The following is a 22,061-nucleotide window of genomic DNA, read 5'->3' as shown; positions in this document are numbered from 1 at the left end:
AAAGCAGAATATAAACAGAGGGTGAATACTAGCTCTATTAATAGCATGGCAATGGCAGCATACAGTTGATTATTATCTGTGCACTTAAAATACCCAGATCTTATGATCAGAGTAACCATACAATGCAATCAGATCATTACCTCTGCTTAATGCACAGCACACAAACAATCCTTTGCTGAAGCAGTGACTTCTTCCCCGTTTCACTGACAATGATTAACATGGATAATGTAATCCCTCCTTCACAGTCAAACAGGCAAGGACCTAATCATCGTCTTAGTACTAACAGCCAGAATCTTATGAAAAGATTAAGAAATTATGTAGGTCAATGATGCCAACATTGCCAATGACAACATATTTGGGTTTTGTGGCTATTTATGGGCTTGTCCTTATTTTAGTACCTAGTTCTCCCCCCCCCTTCAATGGGGTGGCATTCATGGCTTCCCTGCCCCTAGATTCATTCTCACAACCTTGTTAAGTAGGTGCAACTAGGAGAGGTTGGTTAGTCTGGGGTCATCCAAGTGAGCTTGAGGTCTGGGTGGGGATTTGAACCTGGGTCTCCCAAGTCTGTCTCACTGTGACACCACTCTAACTCTCAAGTGGATGGCTTTGGTACAGTTTACAAGTCAATGGTTCTTGTAATATATTTCTGGGGCATGGCATAATTTTAATGGAGGTTTTTCACTTTTCATCTTGGATACTGGGCACAGCCCTTTAAGTCTGCCTCTACAATGGAAACCAAGGCAGCCATGGCTCCTCCCACCCATCCTCTCTGCAGTTCTAGCACCCACCTCTCTCTCTCCAAGGTATGTGGGACAGCATACCTTGCATCCTGCTCACCACAGCAGTTGAGAGAGGGTGGACAACAGGACCCTGAAGGTAACAGGCATGAGGTATCCCAATTTCCCTTGTCTACCACATTATGGTGAGATTTAAAGGGATATTACTGGTTTCTGGTTTGTAAAGTGAAACCTTACCCTCCATTGCAAAGCTTGCATTTTAATTACCTTTAGAATTTTAGAGCTTTCCAGATAATCTTGCCCCAAGCACACATCAGAACTTTGTGCTGGATAGAAATTATTCATCATCATTTCTATCCTGCCTTTCACTAAATAGCCCCAGGACATACAGGTGGCTCAGCTTTGCAAACCCAAAGCTGGTGGAATCAAGGTTTGTCTTTTAAAAGCAAAGAGAAGAGGTTAGAGTTTCCCTAAAGTTAAGAGTTTTTGCACTGGGGGCTGCCACAGAAAAGACTCTGTCTTGCATGCAGACAAATGACATAATCACATTTCCATTTATATGCAATTTAAGACACCTCCACACTGTCCAATAGAGGAAAATATGAATGTTTACTCAGAAGTAAACCCCATTAATTCAACAGAGCCTACTTCCAGGTAAACATGCATAGTATTGCAGCCTAAAACATAAAATATGCTAGAATAACTTGTATTCAAATCATGCATTCTCCAGTTGATCAGAAGCTATAATTTATAAACTCTTGACTACATTAGCTTTTAAATACAAAGATGATATTAAAACCAATCCTAAAATTATATTTCTGTGAGGCAGCATCATAGCAGCAAGGTTTGCCACTGGTTGAATGTGATTTCCTTCAGTGTCCAAAGCAAGCCTATGTGCAAATGATAGATTCAGACACTGAACAAACATTTGTGGGCTAAAGGTTGGGGCATACCAGCTGCCCCCCATAGGGGTTGTCCTACCCTGAACAAACAACTAAAAGGGCTTCTGTATTTACTCTAAATCTTTATAATTTAGGAAAGGCCAAGATTCGAGGACAGGCACTCAAATCTCTGAGGAGTTCAGAGAGACCAGTATAGAAAACTTAATTCACACTTGGTGAAGTGCAAATTAAGAGGAATTAAATACTTTTCAGAGGCAGAGTTCAAGCTTCAGGTGAGACTGGTTGGAACACTTACTGCACACACGTAAATGTGAACAAGTTGCTCCCTGAAGGATGGTTATTTAGCTTAAATTCCTGTTTTTTTTAGACTAGAGGTAGCCAAGACATCTTACAACAAGCATGGAGAAATCAAGTCTCCCAATGGAGTGACTGCACTTCCTTTGCTCTGAAGCCAGCATTGAAACATAAATGCATTAACTCAGTGGTTCTCAAACTGGTGAATCACAACTCACCAGGCCATTCCCCCTTAAGGGGAGGACATTCCCCCTTAAGGGGAGCTGCCAAGAAATTGGCAGATTGCCATGGCTGTGCTGTTGCCAGGAAGGAAGGAGGTTTTATAACTTGGTTTGGGGTTGCTATGGCTCTTTGGAGGATGCAGGCTGCAGCCCTCCCCATGCCTTCAAAGTACTGTAAAAAACAAAACAAAACCCACTTCTTGTTTGTTTTGCCAAATTCCCAGTCCAAGCTTCAACTGGAGAACTTATGCCCACTTTAAGCTAATTAGCTCCCCTGTGTTCTCCAACAGTGGCCCTGCTCCTGCACTGCAGCACTGTTGGACCTCACCACCAGAGTAGCTTGCCTGTTCAACCTGCAGAGGTCCTCCTTCTTCCTATCTTCTGCCAGCAGCTTCTCCAGCCACCACAGCAACAACTTGGTCCACCAATCTCCAGTGCTCCAGCAGTCTCTGTTCCAGCAATCCTCAGAAGTCCATTCACCTATCTGTCCATTAGTCAGTCAGCAGGTCCAGTGGTTCATCAGCCAGTCCACTAGTTCCTCAGGCCATTAATCCATCTCTCTCCTCCAAGCTCTTGCTCTCTCAGTCTCTCCAAACTCCTTCCTTCTACACCCACCAAACTCTCCCTTCTTCAGGTGCTACTTTTATCCCTTAATGACCTGGTTGCTTTTAGTGGCTGCAGCTGTGCAGCATATCCACTACTAGTTAAAGCCCGGGGGTTAACCCTATGCTTGCCTGCCAGAGCAAGGGGCACTGTTGACACCACACCCTAGCTCCTTGAGGGATCTTGCACATTTCCATTACAATGTTTCGTGACCCCCAATTTAGTTTTGAAAACACCCCTTTCCATCCTGGTAGCAGCATGATCATGGTAATCACATTGCTGCCCCCTCCCCCACAAACTTACTGGTTCTCAAACTCTCCTTGAGAGTTGAGAGTCAAGCACTCCTTGAGAGTTTGAGATTTGCTGCATTAACTTAGTTAGGGCCCAATCCTATCCAATTTTCCAGTGCCGGTGCTTCTGTGCCAATGGGGTATGCACTGCATCCTGTGGTGGGGAGGCAGTCACAGAGGCCTCCTCAAGGTATGAGAATATTTGTTCCCTTACCTCAAGGCTGCATTGAGGTTGCACCAGTGCTGGAAAGTTGGATAAGTTACTAACAGCCCAATCCTTAGCTCCACATGCTGGCTTATCGCTGGCATGCACTGTTGCAAATGTGCCATAAGGCACAATTGTTAGCCCTAATGTTGGGCAAGCACCAGCACTGGGCTAGCGCCAGGTGGGTGCCCGGCCTCTGCCACTCAGCAGTTGCACAGACTGCGGAGCAGCAGAGAGGTAAGTGGGGACGTGGGGGGAGGCGGGGAAGAGATGTTCCAAGGAGGGGGGAGGCAGGCAGGGAGAGGGCAGAGAGGAGGCATGATGGGGCGGAAGGTGGGGAGAGGGCAGGGGGGAGGCAGGACTAGTGGAGCTTTGTTCCACTGAATCCAAAGCCTCTGTGTTGGGCTTGCTGCCCAACACGGCGGCTTTTCCATCACTGTCAGCAGTGAATTGAGTAACCCCATTGCGGGGCTACTGTGCTTATCTGGGGAAAGGGGATGAAAATCCTCTTCTCCCAAGGTGCCTCTGGCGGCTGCCTTGGGTGTGCAGGATGCGATGGCAGCCATTTTTGGTGCCCCCGCAGCCGTGAGCCCCGGGCAGCTCAGGTTTGGGCTCTTCGTTATTCTACCTTTCTGGCCATGTAGCAGACCTTTAAAACAGCCAATTCATTGTTAAAAAAGTTTAAAAAAACAATTCAGTGGGTTGTATCCTAAGAAAGTTAGGATCCCTAAGTCACACTGAAATGAGGGGGTCTTCAACTAACATCTCATTGATTTCAAGAATACTCGGGGCCCAGTCCTATCTAATTTTCCAGTGCCAGTGCTGCTATGCTTGTGGGGTATGCTACTGCTTCCTGTGTTGGAGTAGCAGTCACAGAGACCTCTGTAAGGTATGGGAACATTTGTTCCTTTACCTTGGGGCTATATTGGGTGACACCGGTGCTGGAAAGTTGGATAGGATTGAGCCCTTAGTCATGTCAAATGTTTTCTGGATACAACCTATTATCATTACCAACAGGGCACCAATCAGCAAAATTCAGAAACAGAACAACCAGAAGCACATCCCAACCATAGGATTAAACAAAACATAGCTGCATTGCAACAAGCTGTTTGAGACTTGGCCCAATATCACTGGCGTCGCTAGGGGGGTGCAGGGGGTGCGGGCCCCACCAGGTGACGCGCCTGGGGGTAGGACACGCTAACTTCGCGGCATTAGGAGCTACCATGCCATGCCATACACCATTGGATGCGAAATTCCCAGCGGAGTGCAATGCAAAAATCGGAATTGAAATCGCTCCTTTCATTCAAAAGTTATGGCCAAAAAACCAGAAGGAAAAAAATGAATGGATCCCTATGGAAAGTGAAAGTGAGCCGTATTGTGTGTTTACTCACGAGTAGGCAGACTTGCCTTAGTCCTTTGGAAAGGGCAGGTGGAGAGGAATCCAACGACACCAGAATGGTCCTGATCCAAAGAATGCAGCCCCAAAAAAACACCCAAGAAGGAGGTCCCGTCCCAGTCTATTAAGCTGGAAACGAAGCCACATGGCTGCGTTTACTCGTGAGTAGGCGAGATTGCCCTAGTCCATCGGCAAGGGCAGGCAGAGAGGACTCCAAGGACGTCAGAGTGGTCCTGATCCAATGAATGCAACCCCCAAAACACCTGAGAAGGAAGTCCCTCCCTCCCTCCTGCAGTCTATTGAGTTCTATGGAAAGCAAACTCAGCCACATAGTTGTGTTACTCGTGAGTAGGCAGACATGCCTTGGCTGGTGGTCAGACCAGGCAAAGGGGGATATAAGGACACCAGAATGGTCCCAATCTAATGGAGCTGGAGCGCAACAGAAGGCTGCCCCCCCTCTCCAAAAAAAAGGACAAAAAAGAGGCTTGAGCTGGTAAGGGGAAGTTTTCTATTTTGCACTTGCAAAGCCAGGTGGGTCTTTTTCTTGATATGCCTGAAATAGAAGAACTTTAAACTGGGCACTGGGGAGGGCTGAAGATCTCACTGATTCTTTTTGGGGGTTGTTATTGCAGGCAGACTACAGAGTATGCTCCATTGACCACTATGGGACTTACTTCAGAGCAGACATGCATAGGATTGGGCTCACAGGCTGCAATCCTACCCACACTTTCCTGAGAGTAAACCCCATTGACCACTATGACCACTATTACTTCAGAGTAGATTCACTTGGTGGAACAGGACTGGCTCCCCCTTATTTAATTATTTCTTTTAATTTAATTATTTATAATTATTTATTTTGCTTGATGATGTCACTTCTGGCCATGATATCACTTCCAATGGGTCCTGGACAGATTGTCATTCTAAAAAGTGTGTCCCAGTGCTAAAGGTTTGAGAAGTGCTGCAATAAGGTGTTAGTAAGTTGACACGGGGTGTGTGTGTGTGTGATTCTACAAGTTTTCAAAATCACTAAGATCAGAGTTTGGAGGAATAATCCCATCATGTTATATATCAATCAATGTGTAATTCCATGCAGAATGCAATGAAACAAGCCACATTGAAATATCTGTGTTCTAACAAAAGGTACAGCCAAAAAACCAGTGGGGGCGGGGCGGTGGCACATAACCACGCCCACCACCTGGGGGTGTTGCCCCGCCCACTGCATGGGGTGATGCGCAGGCCTCCCGCACTGGGTGACGCAAATCCTAGTGATGCCACTCCCCAATATTAAGAAGGTGTTTCTGATATGGGTGTTGGGTGGGACATGAGGCCCATCTAAAATGTGGATCCAGGTTACAGAGGCCTTGATTAGTGAAAGGGTATTGTGTTGCAACAAGTGATCCACTTACTGTCCATTAGGAACCATTTTAGAAAAATGTTGACCATTCTCTCCACTACTTCTCCTAAAGCAGAACACGTTCCAAAGAATGAGATGCCACACTTTTATTCTTCTTCCAAACCCACTCCATTTGCAAATCTATGTCATTTTTCACAGGACTCCAGAATAATTTCTTGATTAAGACATTGCTTTATCATCTATCACTAGTCACACACTCAGACATTCCTACACCCAACACATTCTTCTTGGATGATGGAACTACAACCTGACAACGATGACAACAACGCCAGCAAACAGAAGGATTTGTGTTCTGCTTGCTCTTATGCCTTTGCGTATCCTGGAGGGTAAAAGTATGTATGAGGTGAGGACCTCCAGATCATATAGTAGTGTATTGTTGGTCTCCTAACCATTGAATCAGCAAACCCATGTAGCCAAGATGGGGGTGGGGGTGGGGGGGAATAACAGTTTCAGTGAATATTCTCAGATCTCAAAAAAGGGCTCACTTCACGGGAAGGAGTGTGGAACTCATTGAGGTGCTTCTATTCATGAATCTGCTGGCAAAACTTGGAGAAAGGATTAAGGATTTGTTAAACGCTGCCTTGCAGAAGCCTGCATGCCTACGGCAGGGATGCTGGAAGGACTGGGTGGAGGAATGGAACATAGTGATGGTTAATTTTCCCCGCTTCTCCTCTCAGATCTGGGCTTGCCTTCCTTATCTTCAGATATTGGAATGATTTTTGAATAGGCACCTTTAGGGTTGGGCCCCTGTGTTCGCTTGATCATTAATTTATTATTCCTTTGCTCTTTATGGTAAACTACATAATCTGGATGCCGGATTCATTCATTCTTCATATTTAAGGGCAAGAAACTGAGCTGGTACATAGTGGTGGACCTGCCATTAAGTGAAAGGGGCAAATGCCCCAGGCGCTGAGCCTTACATGCTCTCGGACCATGCGGAAGCTTCACTGAAGCTCCTGACACAACTGAAAACTGTGCTTGCAGTTTGTCAGAAGCACAGTTTTAGAGTGCTGGAAAGCTTCAGGAGGCTTCCCGGTGTGTTCTGGAGTTGCACAAGGCTCCGTTTCACTCCAGATGAGTGGGGGGGGGGGTAGATTTGCGCAGGGGGGTAAGGGCATGTCTCAGGAGTGCCATCACAGACCTTTGCCCTGGGGCATGGAGCTGGGGAGGTCTGAGGAATCCTATGGCTTTAGGAACATGGGACCAGACACGATGATCTTTGGATTCCCTTCCAGCTCTGTGTTTAATCTAACCATTGTTGTGGCCTTCTGTAAATGTTACCATTGGTAATCACTACAACAGTTCTCGGTCTCTTTCCTCGCTCGACTGTAATGAATAAGCTGAGGCTTTGTTCACGAATGTTCTTTCTTTTAAGTGGATTTAATGACTTCACATTTTGTAATTTGCTTGAGCACTGGAGGTTTATTAAAACAGAGCTTTGAATTGACCCACATACCTGTGTCACAGGGTTGTTGTGAAGATTCATAATGAGATGTTTGCAAAGTGGGTTTTTATAAGTGAAAAGCGCTAAGTATTCTTATTACAGCACAATAGAGATCACAGAACACCAGTGAATTAGCACTAACATTAATCCTTATATGGAAAAACACACCACGGGCAAAATAACATCGCAGTTATTTTCTGAACATCCAGCACTTCATTAACTACCAGATAGGATTACATAACTCTGTGAAAGTCTAACTATGTAAAGTTTATAATCGTAGCAGGAACAAAAAAATATTCTCATGGGTTTTGCTTGTATGCAAAGTCTTTCAGGTCACACGGCGTTCTTGCAGTTTGTTGAAGCTGAACCTTTTGTACAGGGACATGGTCACCTGCTTTGATTTTTTCAGAAAGATTAACTCCTAGAGCAAAGGGGCAGCTCTCTAGGCCAAAACTCTGAACACCTTTGATGTCTTTGAGACTGATCCCCAGCCTGAATTCATGGGTTGGAAGCCCAACATGATAAGCAAACAACAGCCAGAATTCAGGTTTTTTTTCTTCAAATCTTTTTTGTTGTGGTCTGTATCAATTTCTGGTCCACTGAGTCCTTATGTCTTGGCTGCTGTGAGGTTCCTTAGGTATTTTGCCCTAACTCTTGAGTTCTCTACCATGCCATGATGTTGCCTAAGACAGCAAAATATCTTGGCTTGGATTCAAGGAACTATGAGTAGAAGGAAAAAATGTATTAGGGCTATCCTGAGATTACTTGTGTGGGCATTTAATGGAAGACTTCCTGCAGCACTGTACCAAAACATCAAGAGTTGCATGCACAAAACACAATGAAAAAGGAAGATTCAGGCAGGTGATGTTATGAACTATTGTGAGCCATAGAAAGGTCCTGAAGAGAGATCTTGTAAATGGAAGGAGTTGTCTGTTGGGATCACAACTCTGTTCTGCACAACTCTTTTTTTTTCTTGCACAACTCTGTTCTGCAGGCTTGGAAGCAACTCTTCTGTCAGTGCAGAGGTTTTTTTGCTGGTAGAATGGTGCTTTTGGATTCCAGCCATTGAGGTCAACATCAGCCACATCCCAAGATGCCCTTTAAAGTCATGGGAGTGTTCCAATAAGTCACGCTCTTGTTTACAAATGAAAAAGGAGTTGTACAGATATCTTTTCCTTAGAAAGGCGGTTTTGAGGAGAACTGGGTAGGTCAAGAATATGGAGCAACTCAGTAGTTGTGAAACTGGCACATCCCTAGGATGGTCAGAGCAGTTCCCATCCCCCCAAATATACTGTTCCAACTTGAAGTCTTAACTTAGGAAACTCAACATCTAGATTGAAGAGTGATTGGCAGGACTAATTCCATAATTTCAAAATGTGTGTGTGGGGGGAGGGGGAAGTTGCATCACCAATGTCTTGTCAAGTAGAGAATGAGTATTGAACCCATTAATAGTATCAAATCTTTGGATCTCTGTCAAAAAGTTTCTGCATGTGTATGGGGTAGGGTTTTGGCCTAAAACATGTTATTTAAATTGAAATTTGCTTCCAGTTCTGCTGATATAGTGACTTATCTGTTTTGCATTATCTTCGCTCTACATGACAAGGATCCCATGATCCTTACAGTCTTGAAGATGGAAAGCTCTAGTTTCTTTACACTTCTGGCTTTCTGCAAGCCTTCCTTACATCTGGTTGACATTACTTGCTACCTTCTTTCAGGAGGGAAGGTGGGCTGTGCAATCTGATCCCTCCTGGAAGGCCAGATGCTTTGTAATCCTGTTAACATAGTTCCTGCTGAAAATGTCCTGTTATCTTTCAAATGAACCCACCTTTCACTGGCCTGGGCATATAACTTCATATGCTGTTTTACATCTTGTTTGATGATTGCTTTGAACATCTGCACCTCAACCATTCTGCAAACCATGAGAGCATAAACATGCAGTATTTGGAATCTTAGCATGGTGTTCTTATTCCCTCTGTGAGATTAATAAGGATACCAAAATTCTAATTCACCTTGAGTCTTATGAAGTCTTTGCAAAAATATGTTTGGATTTGAATTTACAAGGGGAGAAGACATAGATAATGCTGATGGAAGCAGTGTAGGTCCCAGCCTCTTACAAACTCACAGCAATTGAGATTGGCATATATGTCTGATATTTAAGACAAGTTCAAACCTGACAATTTCAACTTCTCTGGTCCATGTCTGTAGCTCCATCTTGATTTACAAATTACAAATCACCTCTTATACATTCCATGTGGAGGGTCAGGTTTAAAGAGTTCTTCTCTTAATGTGCTACACGAGATATGGCTTCATTATCTGTTGGTACAAGCCTCAGCCACTGATTCAACCAGTGGCATATGAAGGTGGGGGGGCAGCCCCTGGTGCCAGGCCACAGGGGTGTGTCCAAGAGGTCACCTCAAGATGCTTAAACTTCTTTAGCAAGAAGAAAACTTATTTCTTTCAAACCTATTTTTCTATTGTTTATTGGTATGATTATATATATGAAGTTACAAAGTTATATATAAATATACATATACAAACTTACAAAGTTAGCAAATCTATATATTTATATCTAGTCATTGGTGAGTTGATTTTTCTCTGTAAACCGTTTTCTGAACTTTCCGTTGAAAAGCGGTATATAAATACTGTTAATAATAATAATAATAATAATAATAATATCTATTCAATGTTCAATAAAAGAAAATGTTCATTGTCTGCAATTCTTCTCTGGTCATTTGTATTATTCATTTCATGTTATTACAATTACTAAAAAGAATTTTGTCATAGGGGACGTACCAAAAATTTATTGGCACTGGGAGCTAAATGACCTTGGTATGCTGCCAGATTCAACCTCATGGGAGAAGTGGTGCCTCCATAGCTCCCAATTTGCGGCATATCTAGCTTGGCCATTACAACATGCAGCCCATTTTGTTTGATGCATGCTGTGCAATTAGTCATCTCCAGACTTCCATGGGCATTTACTACATACTCCTCATTGCATACGCCTGCCTTCGTCCTCCTATCCTTCATCCACAGAAGAAATTATGCAGCCCTACTTGATGTAAATAATATCCAGATGAGTAATCATGATGGCACCCAAGATAGATACGTCCACTGAGGTAAACATGCTCTAGCAGAACAAGCCCTCAAGCGATCCCTTCACAATACCCCTACCTGCAACTGTCACAATGATTGCTTCACTTGACGCACCTGTGAAAGTAGCAGTTGATGACTGAAGTGCTGTTTGAATTAGTGGATTACATGCTGAAGAGCAAAAGGCCTTGTGACAAGTATTGTGAAAATAAAGTTATTAAATAAATACAAACTAAAGGTCTACTTTTAGTACCTTAAATAGCACAGGACACTTATGGCCCAAGCCTAAAGGGGCTGACCATCATCAGAGCACCTCTTTTGCTGGCGCTGTCTGCCGTAAAGCAGTCGGCATTAGTTGGAAAAGGTGCTCCAGCAGTATACAGAGTAGAGCGTTGCCAGGATACTGTCTGCGCCAGTAGATCCAGAGCTGCCCACAAATCACAATATGATGGAATGCGGGAGGGGTTGGGGAGAGCGGAATGTGGTGGTGACCAGGAAGAGGGTGGATGGATTGGGTCCAAGAAGGGGGCAGGTTTGGCAGCCGCAGCAGCTGCTGAATCTTAACCGCCTTCCTGGTCCTGATCCCACAACAGGGGTCTATGTGGACCTGTGCCAGCTATTTAACTAGCGCAGGTCCAATTGGAGCCCCCACAGCATGGAGGCGTACTCCCATTGTTCCCTTACCCGGAGGAGACCTGCCCTCTACAGGATGCAGCAGTAGCCATTTTGGCATTGGTTGGCAACCTTCAGTCTCGAAAGACTATGGTAGAAGCCTACAGCACCCGGTATTCCCAGGCGGTCTCCCATCCAAGTACTAACCAGGCCTGACCCTGCTTAGCTTCTGAGATCAGATGAGATCAGGCATGTGCAGGGTAACAGTTGCTGCCAGCCATTTTGGCATTGCTGCATTTGTATGGGGGGGGAATAAGATTGGGCACTTATACACTGAACTTCAACATGCATCAAAATGTGTGCTACAACACCCGTTTGATGTTGCACAGGACAGTGCTGTTGGCCTGGACCATGTTCAGCATTTCTGTATTAACGATGGAGCACAATTTTGGTTGTAAGCATCTGATTTTTTTTTTTTTAATGTGGGAAAGGTCGTCTGGTCATTTATAGCATATTGGCCAATAAGAGTATGCATCCGATTCCAAATAGAAAATCACTGGCTGGGTTATCTGTGTTTTGCCAGATGTGCGTCTCAATAACAGATACAGTCAGTTCCATTTCCAGTATTGTGTGATGTATCCCTGAATTTCAATCAACTGGACCACATTTGCTCTCACCATTGCTCTTAAATGATACCATTGGCTACTAGCAATACCAGAACTTTCACCAGCACAGAATAGATATAACAAATATTACTGGTATAGCATTCATGTAGACATGTTGTTGTCATGCGCTATAATACTTTGCATTTATATATTCAATACACTGAAGTGCATTTCAAACATTATCTCAGAAGGCCTTAAAAGCTGTGGTGACGCAAGGCAAGCGGTGAAAGGGGCCTTTGGGAGAAGCTGCACTGCAATGAAAAAGCACATGCTTTGCCTGCAGAAGGTCAGATGTTCAAATCCTGTGACCTAGCATCTTCAGAAAGGGATGGAGAGCTGCTGACAACTATAAATGGTGTGCCGTTCCTAAATGCATCAGAGATAGTGGTGCAAATGGTCAGCAGCTCTGTTTGACTGCCGTCAATGGACCCTGCCTGCACCAGAGGAGATAAAGGAAGGCAAGCAGGTAAGATGGGGGTGGGGGTGGGCCATGGGCAGCTTAGGAGAGGTTTGGAGTGTGGAAAGACAAAAACTGGGGCAACTCAGGGGACAGAGAGTGTGCACCAGGAGGCAACCTGACATGCCCCCTTTCTCTGCTCAGATTTATGCCAGCAATATAGCTGGTGTGGGTCAGAGGAAACCCATAGGAGATCAGGAAGTCTATCAGGAGATAAGTAAACAAGTCTTTACTTACCTCTTACTGGCTGTCTGGCTCCCTCCCACCACCCCCATAGCACATAGTGTGCACTCTTTTAGTGCGGCCGCAAGCTGTGGACCTGCAGGAGATAGGGCTGGGCTGCTATCACAATACCACAATATAACACAAATACATATAACAGTATTATCTCCATATTATAGATGCAGGCACAGATCAGATGTTAGTGGCTTTTCTAAGACCACCTTGTGACTTTGTGACAAGTGAAGTTGAAGCAGGGACTTCCAGCTTGCCAGCTCACACTTTTCACCACAATGGCAGGCAAATTCTCTCCCAGGGGATTACTGATTTCCTGTTCCTCTCCACTGAGAGTCTTACAATGCAACTCTTCAAGTCAAAAACGTGGATGACTTACCTCAGCTGTGCACACTTTGCATCTTGGAGTACCGCTGATGGGAGGGCCCTGTAAGAAAAAGAGGAATGAAGCTGACCTTAAAAAATGTGTCCGGTGGAAGAAAAAAATGTACACATGAAAATGCATTTGCATTATTGGCTTGGCAGTATTAAGGCCTCACAGGGCCAGATCTGTAATGAAAAATGAATGTTTTACAGTTCCAGAATGTGGTTCACATGTGATAATTGGCACTATTCTTGCATTTTAATTTTTTCAATTTATGCTAATGCTCTTAATTAGTCTTCAAGTCAATAAAGCTCAAAAAGATAATGGACAATCAGCTTAAAAGAGAACTCAGGACTGTGGAGCCTCTCTGAGCCTTGAGAAATAATCAAGTTTATGGTGTTCAGTCTCAAAGAGAAATGGAATCTCGTGCAGTTTTTGGTGGGATAAACCATTCAAAAAGCATTGCTTCTTTTGTGGCCATCATTTTTTGGATACAAAACTGAAATCACTAAACATGGGATTCTGTGCAAGGCCCACTAACATGAATTCAGGTTGAGCAACAGCAGTGCCTGGTGTTTATTGTACTTGATGACTTCAGGAAATTAATTCACGAACGCAGGACACACAGACTGTTATCTCATGAGACAGTTTTACAAATATAGAAACAGTTCCAGACATGTTAAATGGGCATTACTCAAATAATACCAACTGACATAACTTGTACTTCCTCCCCTTACTGGGTTTAGGTTCAGACAAATTGAATCCGTGCAGCCATCTCTTCTCTTATAAGTTTTGATTAAGGATATGTATACTTTTCTGCCTAAAGATTGCAGTGGCTACTACGACATTCTATTTCAAGTACTTGTATCTCTGGAATATTAGAACTAATGCAATTCTGTCTAAAGTAGAGGTTTCAGTGAGCCAAATCAACATGTCAGATCTATGGAACACCCTCAAGCTATAGGTAGGGATCCAAATAACTATTACTTATTCCACCTTTCGTCAAAGGCACATTGGGCAGTATACCATATTTTTCGCTCCATAAGACGCACCTGACCATAAGACACACCTAGTTTTTAGAGGAGGAAAACAGGATACTGCGGGTACCACCCGGGTGGGCGAAGCCTCGCGCGGTCCCAGCAGCTGCGGAGCCAGGCAGCGGCAGGTGAAGGGTGACTCATGCACAGAGCTGCTGTGGAGGGAGGGATCCTCGCCCCGTGCGGGAGAAGCGCTGCCTCTTCCCAACAGCCCTGCGAGGTGGGACGGCGGAGCGGCAGTGCCCCAGCCCCCTTCTTCCAGCGGGCAGGCAGCGTCCCTCCCCTGGACGCCTGGCTGGCTCTGAGAAAGCCCGCCTGGCACAGGGACCGGGCACGCCCGTGGGTGGAGAGCGGGCCGGGCCGGGCACGTGCGCTGCCGCTCGCCCTACAGCCCCGCCGGCGCCCCAGGCGGCAGCACCAGCAGTGGCTCTGCGGTGGCAGCGCATCTCCTGGCGGCGGCAGCGGCGGCTCCCAGCCGAGCCCGGCAGCGGGCAGAGCGAGAGGCGGGCGGGAAGCGAGCTCTCGCCGGCGTGAGGGCAGCAGCCAGCCTAGCCCAGTCCCGGCTTCCCTTTCTGATCTGGCTGCAGGCTTCCCTATGGCATCATTAAGGTCCCCAACGTGCACTCTTTTTTGCAGTATTCGCTCCATAAGACGCACACACTTCCCCCCCCCCACTTTTTTGGGGGGGGAAGTGTGTCTTATGGAGCAAAAAATACGGTACTTTGTTCACCCCTCTTTTATCTTCACAACATTCCTGAGATAGTGATTGGCCCAAGGACATCCTTGACTGAGCGGGGAATTGAATCCAAGTGTCACAGATCCTACTCTGATATTCTAACCACAACACCACAGTGGTGCTCCATGTAATGACAGGGAAGAAGGAGGACAGGAAGTGCCTCTGCTTTCTCATCTTAAGAAGAAGTGCTAGACAGTATCAATATATCTTCTTGAGATCTTGCTTATCTATTCGGAAATCCTGTTTGATAAAACAAACAAAATGATGACAAGAAACGTTTGCTAACCCTTAGAAACACTGATGGCCCAATCCTCTGCCTGCGAGCACCAGTAGAACAGGCATGCGTACTGTTGCAAACATGCCATATGCCATGTTGCAACAGTATGGAGGCCTGTGGTGCTGGTGCAAAGGCCTCTGCCAGCCTGCTGCCACCACTTGGAGGCCTTTACCTGCCAGAGAAGGTGGGCTCTCTGCTGGGTGGTAGTGGGGGATGGAACTGGGATGGAACTGGGGTATGGGTTGTTGTTCTGGGGAGGTGAAAGGTAGTTCAGGCCCAGGAGGGGTGGGGATGGCGACTGTGGATACTTTTGCATCCCATCCTTCCTCCCAGGCCTGGAAGCCTGACACAGGGTGGCCTGGATTTGTGCTAATGGTATATCTTGTGTGGATCTGAGTAGCCCCACAGAGGTTTCTGGGGCTTTACCTGAGGTAGGAGATAACATAAGAACATAAATAAGAACATAAGAAGACCCCCCACTGGATCAGGCCAACGGCCCATCTAGTCCAGCTTCCTGTGTCTCACAGTGGCCCACCAAGTGCTTCAAACAAGACAGCAAGACACAACCCGCATCCTGGTGCCTTCTCCTGCATCTAAATGACTACCTGACTATCCCCTTCCCCCAAGGAGATCTCCAGAGTCTCTGTTCCCACGCTGGATGGACATTAGAAAAGTTAATACAGAAATGCACTGAAAACACAGGATTTATGAAAGGTAGTGCTTTCATTTTTTCATTTTTCTCCCACTGATAATATGCTTGAGGTGTTCCCTGCTCCATATCCTGGCCTTGTGTGTGTGCGTGCGCGCGTGCGCACAGGGCCTAGGATAGTGGGTAAAGGGCATAATTTGTACCCAGGCCCAGGGTCAGAAAGGGGGCCCAGAAATTTCCTGGAATCTTACATTTTCCAATCTCACCGGACTCACTACCCACGTGGGATGCTGGGGGCATTACCGTGACAACATGGCAGCAACTTCTGCCACAAACCGTACACACCAGGCCCAGGAATGCATACATTCCTTAAAAGTGTCACATCTGGGAGGAAACTGACCTGCTACAGTAGCTCTTTGGCTTGTGGACCTGCTTACCATGAAGGAGTGTAGAGGAGCTCAGGGGCACCGCTGTGGGCCTACAGGTGCTGCAAAAGTCGGTTCTGGTATACACAGGACCCTTGCCATTCTAGTGTGAGCCTAAATACTAATCTCCTGCAATGATTTTCTCTATTTGAAAATTTTTAGAGAGACTTAGGAGTGTGTTTGGTTTTCTGTATCTCTGTATCTAGTTGCTAACTCCGGGCAGGCAGGTAGACGTGAGCTCTGCATTGGGAAGACTGGTAGGCCTGGGCTTCAAAGATTATTCCAGCTATTGCCACCTTTCCCTTTCCTGTTTTGCCCCCATTCTGCCCCCATTGCCACCTCCCCACTCTGTTTCACCTCCTCCTCCCTCTTTGGGAAGGGACCCAAAAGAAACTTTGTACCCCCTGATAAAATTCCTCTTAGAGGCCTTTTGTGTGTGTGTGTGGGGGGGGGGGGGTTTCCTAACAGCTTTAGAAAACTTCTCATTAAAAAAGAACAAAAAACACTTGGTGTTTTATGAAGACTACTTATGAAGCTATTTCTTGATCTACACGCTTTGTGCGATGTTCCTGAGGAACCACGTCAGCAAATCAGTTCCTTGGCACCTCTTTCCACTTTTCTTTTCTCCAGGGGAATATCCAGCCTTCCAGTCTGTAGGTAGCCACTGTCACGGGAAATATTTTTCTCCCACATTCTGAAACGATGTAATTTATAACATGAAATTAAAAGCATCAAATTAGTAACCCAATCCCTGTATTCCTAGTTTAATGAACTAGAGCCCTCACTACATTATTGTTTTGTGCCACTGGACCAATCTGTTTTGTTTTACAAACAAAATGTGGTTTTTATTAATAAAGAAATGCATAAGAAGAAGAAAAAAAGATCCTTGGCACAGTTAGAGTGATGTCTCCCAGGGGCCTTCATGCTCTCATTTAAACGACTGTTTTCTTCATTTATTCTCAGCAAAAACTAGAAAGAACGTGAATATTTGATTCTTTTTTTTTCAAACTCCTTTTAAAGGTCAGGTGGGGATCACTGTGTGGGGCTATGACATGCAATGGGTCCACTGGGAGCCACTATGGAACCCTCTGTAGACTATGAGGTTTGGTCATTTAGAGGTCCCAGTTCAAATCTCTGCTCAGCCATTCAGCTCAGTCACTAGATTTTACCATTCTAATACTGTCTGTGTTGTTTTTTTCCTGACAAGGAGAAAGAGATTCAGAGCACTTCGGCAAGAATGGAAAAAGACTGAAGTAAAGAAGAGTAGAAATGAGCGGTACGTATGAAAAAAACGATTACACAGCTTTGGAGGAGGAACAGTTGCAATGAAACTGGTTCATTCTTGACCACTGAGAACATGCTCTAAAGCGGCCATTTTCAATGGAAGCCATATGGTCCCCTGAGGTGCCCTGGCACATTTGGTTCACAGACTGAAAACTGAAAATAATAAATTATTTTATGTTTATCTGTTCGTGTTGTATCCTTGTTTGATGGGTGGTGGGGATTGAAACCTGGGAAAAGCTCCCAAGGGGAGCCAGAAAAGGTTGAGATTGGCTGCTCTAAAGCAAGGGTGGGCAAACTTTCCACTTTAGGGATCCTGGGCCTTTAACAATTGTGTAGGAGAGAAAATTTCAGCAGGTGCAGTTTGTCATCTGTGAAATGAGAAGCTGCACCTGCTGAAATTCCCTCTTTTATACAATTGTTAAAGGTCCAGGATCCCTAAAGTGGAAAGTTTGCCCACCCCTGTTCTAAAGGAAGAACATCGCCCTTTAGCCATACAGTTTTCAGCTCAACCCAGATATTTAGATGCTAGCAGTTAGCTTAGGGCCACTACAGATGAAGATTTTTCCTGAAACTATCCTGAATGTCTCACCCCATCAGAAATGGAAGCTGGAATTGAGAACCACTCTGAAAAAAAAGTTGATGGACCTGGATTCCTGTCAAACATCCATTTGACAGCACAGCATCTGTCTGCGAATTCAAGCAGGCCTATTCACTTGGCCTTCAAGTTATTATAACTTGTTGAATCTGTGTAATGGAAGATCAGAAGATCATCAGGTGGATGATGTGGTGTTGACAGTGATTCCCTGTTTTGACAGCTGTTTGACAGCTCTGGGAAGGGCAGGGCTGGCTCCACAGCTGTAATCAATCAAGGCCAATGGAGACCTGGATGGACACCTGAGCTTCATTTGACCTTGATGGGACTTTGAATGGACATGGACTGAAGGGATGGCTCACCTGAGCCTAATTTGGAACTAATGAGGTAGCACACAGCTGAGCTGCATTTGGATCATGAGACATCCAAGGATAAAAGGCAGCTTTGGAAGGAGACAGGGCTACCCTGACCCAGGACCAAGATATCAGGCCCTCCTGCCACATGTTTTATACAGGTTAGGTTTGCCTGGCTTCCACCAGACAATTCAGGAACTGCAGTTTGGTGAAGCACTGAGGATTGACAGAGATCCTTCTTCACACAACTACAGTTCCCAGAATACCCTCAGGAGAGAATAATGGTTAAAACCAGCATAATCATTTGAAGATATGGCCTGAGAATATAGCAGATGTACAAGCAGTGTACACCATGCAATCAGTGACACAGGAAAACAAACCACTTTCATCTTCACATTATCACTCCGCTGGCAGTGAACTGTAAATGGGATGTTCACAATTGCTTGCCTGTACTTTTTAATTCCCTAATAGGAGTTTGGTAGAGTTTCCAAGTGCATCATCTCTCTGGTTGCTCTGACTTGGTAATTATATCATTAGCATTTACAGCACCTATCTTGCCACTTGCTAATGATTCTAAATATAAGCGCAGATATGTAAAAGGAAGCACGGTTGGCAAGCAAGCAAGTATAGGAGGTATCAGGAAAGAAACCTTCAGTTAATTTTGAAATATGAGTTCCTTGTATTATATGACAACCAAGAGGATAACCCAACACAAAAGCATTCTGATTTACTATTCCAATACATAGGAACCATTTTTCCTGTATGGTTCTTGTCCATCGTGTCCATCACTAACTATGGCAAAACATTCACTGTGCTGTATAATCAGATCTTGCAGTTTCACTTTTACAGCCAAGAAGGGAGAGGCATATTCCAGCAGCTGTAAAGAATGGAGGGAAAGTACTCCATCTCACAGCAGTTGAAATGCACAAATCTGCATTTTGAAACTTCAAAAACTGCAGTGGAAATAAAAAACGACAACAGAGAAATTCTTCATTTTGCCCCATGGGTCCATCATCTTGTTCACAGCCTAGCAGTCAAAATACAGAATGTGAAGGGAGGCTGAACAGAGGGGAGGGGGGAAAGCAACTGCTTCTTCACACATGCTGTAAATAATCATCAATTTTAAAAAAACGAACCCTTAGAATAAGTGCAGTTTTGCCCACCATTTATGTTTAAGTTATTGAAAATAGCCTAAATAACAAGCAAAACATCAGCAAACAGAGACTTCTTGCATATGAATTAAATAAGGGAGGGATTAACTACAGCCACGTTGCAATCTTCACTAATCATTTTGTTTTCATAGTGAACCCGTACCAAAACCATCTTCTGAAGGCATGCGATCCATGAATCTTGCTAAAGCTAAATGGTTCTGGTTCTAGAGAGAGCCTGCATGCGAGACCACCTGGGAAAACCATTTTGGCTGTTCTGAGTTATACATTATAAAGAACATGCAGGTTTAGCCCTTGCCCTTGTTTATTGTTCCTTTAACTAGCACAAATGGAGGGAAGGCAGGTTTTTCATTTATCCCAACTGTGTCCTCAAGTAAAAGGCACCTAGAATTTACCCTAGAATTCTTTTCACCCTAGAATTCACGTGTATAAGAGAAAGCTAAATGGTATGCCTGGGGACACAACTGGGGTGGAAGTTGTGTTGCTAAATGGTGTGCCTGGGGACATGACTGGGGACACCCCTGGCTCAGTTGAATAGTTAGGCTGCTCCTATCTGGGTTCTCTTCCTTGGTCACACTAGATTGTGAGAGAAAGTTGGAAGAGTGAGCTGGAACATTGGGAACTCACTTTATATTAAATTAAATTTTAATATTTAATTTTGTTCTGGAAATGTGCTTTTCCAAAAGAGAGTAATGGATCTCTCTCTCTCTGTGTGTGTGTGTAAGTAATAAGAATAAAGAATAATTCAATATGTAGCAACTTAGCCCCAAAGGCCTCCTTAAGCAGATAGTATACAATTGATACATAAAACAGCCCTTTCGGTATGGAAAGCTGCGTTCAACAAACTGATCATGGTGTTTTTGTGAACAAATCATGTAGACCCTGACCTCAGACTTGGGAGACCTAGGTTCAAATCCCCATTAGTCATGAAGTTCGCTTAGACCAGGTCCTATCTGTCAGCCTAATTTCCCTCCAAAGTGTCTTGTGCAGTTGAGGGTGAAGAACCACACATACCAATAAGAGGAGGATATTGAACATAAGAAGAACCCTGCTGGATCAAGCCAAAGGCCCATCTAGTTCAGCTGGCTGCATCTCACTGTGGCAAATCAGATGCCTCAGAGAGCACAAAAGACAAGAGACCTGCATCCTGGTGCGCTCCCTTGCATCTGGCATTCTGAGGTAGCAAACTTCAAAAATCAGGAGGTTGCATATACCCATTATGGCTTGTAACCCTCTATCCACTCCATCCATCCCCGTGCACAATTTTGTATGTCTCAACCATGTCCCCCCTCAGGCGCCTTTTTCTAGACTGAAGAGCCCCAAATGCTGTAGCCTTTCCTCGTAAGGGAGGTGCCCCAGCCCAGTAATTATTTTGCTTGATCTCTTCTGCACTTTTCCCATTTCCATTATATCCTTTTTCAGATGTAGCAACCAGAATTGGATGCAGTACTCCAGGTGTGGCCTTACCAGCAATTTGTACAATGGCATTATAATATTGGTCATTTTATTCTCAATACCTTTTCTCATGTTCCCAAGCATGGAATTAGCCTTCTTCAGCACTGCTGCACATTGGGTGTACACTTTCTTCGAGCTGTCTACCAGCACCCCAAGATCTCTCTCCTGATCTATCACAGACAGCTCAGAGCCCATTAGCGTATATATGAAGTTTTGATTTTTTTTTTTTTGCCCCATTGTGCATTACTTTACACTTACTTATATTAAAACGCATCTGGCATTTTGCTGCCCATTCTCCTAGTTTGGAGAGATCCTTCTGGAGCTCTTCACAATCCCTTCTGGTCTTCACCACTCGGAAAAGTTTAGTGTCGTCTGGAAACTTGGCCACCTCGCTGGAGGCAACTTCACCTCCAGGTCATTAATGAACAAAATGAATAATCATGAATAAATAGCAGGTTTGGGCAGGGCGTCTGCAGGGGATACTTGAGCCTGGGATCAAAAAGAGGACCAGAAGCCAAATTCATATTGAAAAGAGAAGGGAAGGGGACCAAAAGAAACTTGGTACCCCCTGATTAAATTCCTCTCAGTGGCTCTGAGTTTGGGAATTCCTGCTGGGCAACATGGTGCTGTGTAAGAAGTCCTCCCATTAACAAAACTCAAACAAGTTTTATTTACATTCCCAAGTTTCAGTTTACCTTAGATATAGTTGGAGATTTGATTGGTCAATGCTGTTGTCCTCCAAAGATATATGTTAATAGATAGGCAGAAGTGATCAAACACCTTAAAAAAGAACTTTCAGAGACTATCAGCCCAATCTTATCCCCCATCACATTGTAACATGGAGCTGTGCCAACACAGCATATGCTGCATGCTATGGTAGGGGGGGATTTAAGATGGCCAGCTACAAGTGGTAAGTAAAAATATTTTTTACTTACTGCAGGCCATCTAATTGCTTATGGATCTCTTCAGACTCACGTCAGCTATTTTGCTGATTGAAGTCTGAGGAGAGGCAGGTAGCGGAGTGGGTGGAAAAATCAGGGACAGGATGCAGCATGCACCTTTGCCACCAAGATCCACTCCTCAAGCTTGAGCCCCACCACCTGCCTCTCCCATCGCTCCCCTAACCTTCCCCAGACCACTCCCTTTGCCACCTTAC

At 44.8% G+C, this 22,061-nt stretch overlaps 1 protein-coding gene and 1 pseudogene across 1 annotated transcript in view; both read right to left on the bottom strand.

The window, feature by feature from the left end:
• The window catches only part of LOC136648455 (uncharacterized), a 238,375-nt gene that overhangs the window by 166,668 nt on the left and 49,646 nt on the right, over positions 1-22,061 (bottom strand). The window contains exon 4 of the mRNA XM_066624567.1: positions 12,944-12,991. Within this exon, the coding sequence (XP_066480664.1) occupies positions 12,944-12,991 (48 nt within the window). The remainder of the gene's footprint in view (positions 1-12,943; positions 12,992-22,061) is intronic.
• On the bottom strand, positions 11,367-11,486 carry LOC136649945 (5S ribosomal RNA; annotated as a pseudogene).

Source organism: Tiliqua scincoides, chromosome 4, assembly GCF_035046505.1.
Source record: "Tiliqua scincoides isolate rTilSci1 chromosome 4, rTilSci1.hap2, whole genome shotgun sequence".
Classification (NCBI taxonomy): Eukaryota; Metazoa; Chordata; class Lepidosauria; order Squamata; family Scincidae; genus Tiliqua; species Tiliqua scincoides.
The sequence above is the reverse complement of the archived record's forward strand: the minus strand, read 5'-3'. Positions and strand labels throughout refer to the sequence as shown.